This window comes from Electrophorus electricus, chromosome 13 (assembly GCF_013358815.1).
Source record: "Electrophorus electricus isolate fEleEle1 chromosome 13, fEleEle1.pri, whole genome shotgun sequence".
In the NCBI taxonomy this organism is placed as follows: domain Eukaryota; kingdom Metazoa; phylum Chordata; class Actinopteri; order Gymnotiformes; family Gymnotidae; genus Electrophorus; species Electrophorus electricus.
The window spans coordinates 12063610-12065570 of record NC_049547.1 but is presented as its reverse complement, the minus strand read 5'-3'; the positions used below and the strand labels follow the sequence as shown (position 1 = coordinate 12065570).

General features: G+C 45.1%; 1 protein-coding gene across 1 annotated transcript in view; it reads right to left on the bottom strand.

Annotated features, from left to right (window-relative positions):
* The window catches only part of ddhd1a (DDHD domain containing 1a), a 20278-nt gene extending 18830 nt beyond the window's left edge, over window positions 1-1448 (bottom strand). The window contains exon 1 of the mRNA XM_027002389.2: window positions 198-1448. Coding sequence (XP_026858190.2) covers window positions 198-981 — 784 coding nt within the window. The 5' untranslated portion in view covers window positions 982-1448. The remainder of the gene's footprint in view (window positions 1-197) is intronic.
* Window positions 1449-1961: the final 513 nt, after the last annotated feature.

The window sequence follows — 1961 nt, the reverse complement described above, 5'->3', positions numbered from 1 at the left end:
TATAGACACCATACAACGTCTGACAATCTACTACTACTGTGTTGTCTTATAGCACATATAGTTTTAATACAAAAGATATTTATACACGTTTTCTAATTTACTTCTGTGACAGTACATACCAGTCATCCAAACCCCCTGCAAAAAAATGCTTTGAGCATTTAATTAGGCTAAGTAGATGACGGATCAGCATCACTCACGGTTCCAGTACACAGGATAACACTCTTTCTCTTTGACATCCACCTCGTAGAGTCCTCCTCGCACACACACAGCTTCAGCATTTCTGCTGATATAAACATCCCGTTCCTCGGCCGACTCGGACCCCTCTTCCGAGGGTCTCTCCTCACTGACTCGAGTTCTTGGTACAGCTGACGCTTGTCTGGACGTTTCTACCACGTTCGGCACCGGAGAACCGGCCTCCTCTTTCTGCGCGTCGACTCCTTCACGTACATTTGTGTATCTGTTTACCTGGTTGAGGTTGCCAGGATTGAGTTCACTGAATTTACGGTACATGAGCTCAATTTTGAGGGAATCGTGCCCGACAAACGGTTTCCAAGTTTTTTTGTCCTCCTTGTAAAACCATCGAACCTCCTCCGGTCCCAGTTCAGTAACCTCAAACCGATGCCTGGAAGCGGTCGAGCGATTTCTTTTCCTGTTTTCCAGCGGACTGATGTTTCCATCGTTCTCGTTGTAATCCAGGTGACCGGGGTCGAGGTACCCGCCTGCCGGAGTGTGACTGTGGCAGGCTGGATAAGCCTCCTCCAGGCCCAGCGTCATACCGTCCTGTGAAGCACGGCGATGACCGCGGAGGAGCGGCACATGCCTCTCCAGACCCGCCTGCATTCCCCTGACGGCCGGGTCATCACAGCAGCAAGCAAACACACCATTACCCAGCTCCCAGTCCCTGGCGCCGACAGAGGAGCTACTGTTTACAGGACTCTGCGGTGGGCTTATGAAAGGGGTCTTGTTCGTAAAACTGCTCATTACTAGTTACCTTGCGAAACAAGCTATCCAAGCAGCCGGCCCTTTTCAAATAGGTTAGTGGAAATTACAATGCCATAAGCTCCAGCTAGCGAAATAGAGATATTTTACACGAACCAAAATATAAATGTCAAACTGTAGAAAGGTAGTTTATACGTAACGTTATAGCTGAACTTGCCCTCTCAACGTCAAGACATGCTAGCAGGCTAAGATGGTAACGCAACTAACAACCATTGCATTCTGCTGCACAGAAAATCTCGTTCTGCTTCTGTCGTCCCCAGTAAATCACCTCCATCTACAGCAGTGACTTATTTGAGCCTGCTAATGTGGAGAGATGTCATCTAGAATTTTCTTGGTTTTTCTCCTTTCTGGCAGCGTAAATCCTCATTGAAAATTCCTGCTTCCTTGTTTGAAGGAACTGAACCCTACCAAGGCTTCATTCGTTTTCAAACAACTCACCGGCTTGCATGGTGACAAGTGCGTAACATACACTCCCGTACGTGACAGTACACGAGAGCAAGGATTTGGCAACGGGAGCGCGCACGTCTTTGCAACCTAGGTGCACACAGCAAGTAGACTATAAATAGGAAGGATTATTAAAGGCACCGAATTTAAACAAAACATCCGTTTCTGAAGCACTGTAATATTATAAGATGAACCTTATTTTAAAATAAAACTATAAAGAATCATTTTGATTGGGATGTTTTATCAGACTGAGGATCACTCTTAGTCCCAGACCATCTTTAGTGTCTGAAAAGAAACCTCCAGCAGGTATTAATTTTCAAGAAAATATCTTGCATCTACGTTATTAAATTGTTACGTATTTTTTTCTAGTCCAACCTATAGTTCCTGTTATTGTACTTTCATAGAATCGCCGCACGGTGGCACAGTTGACCTTGTTTTGATAATAGGACCGCTAACTCAACGATTTTGGTCTCAAGTCATATTATGAAATGACTAACACAGCTGCAGTAAAGATAGTA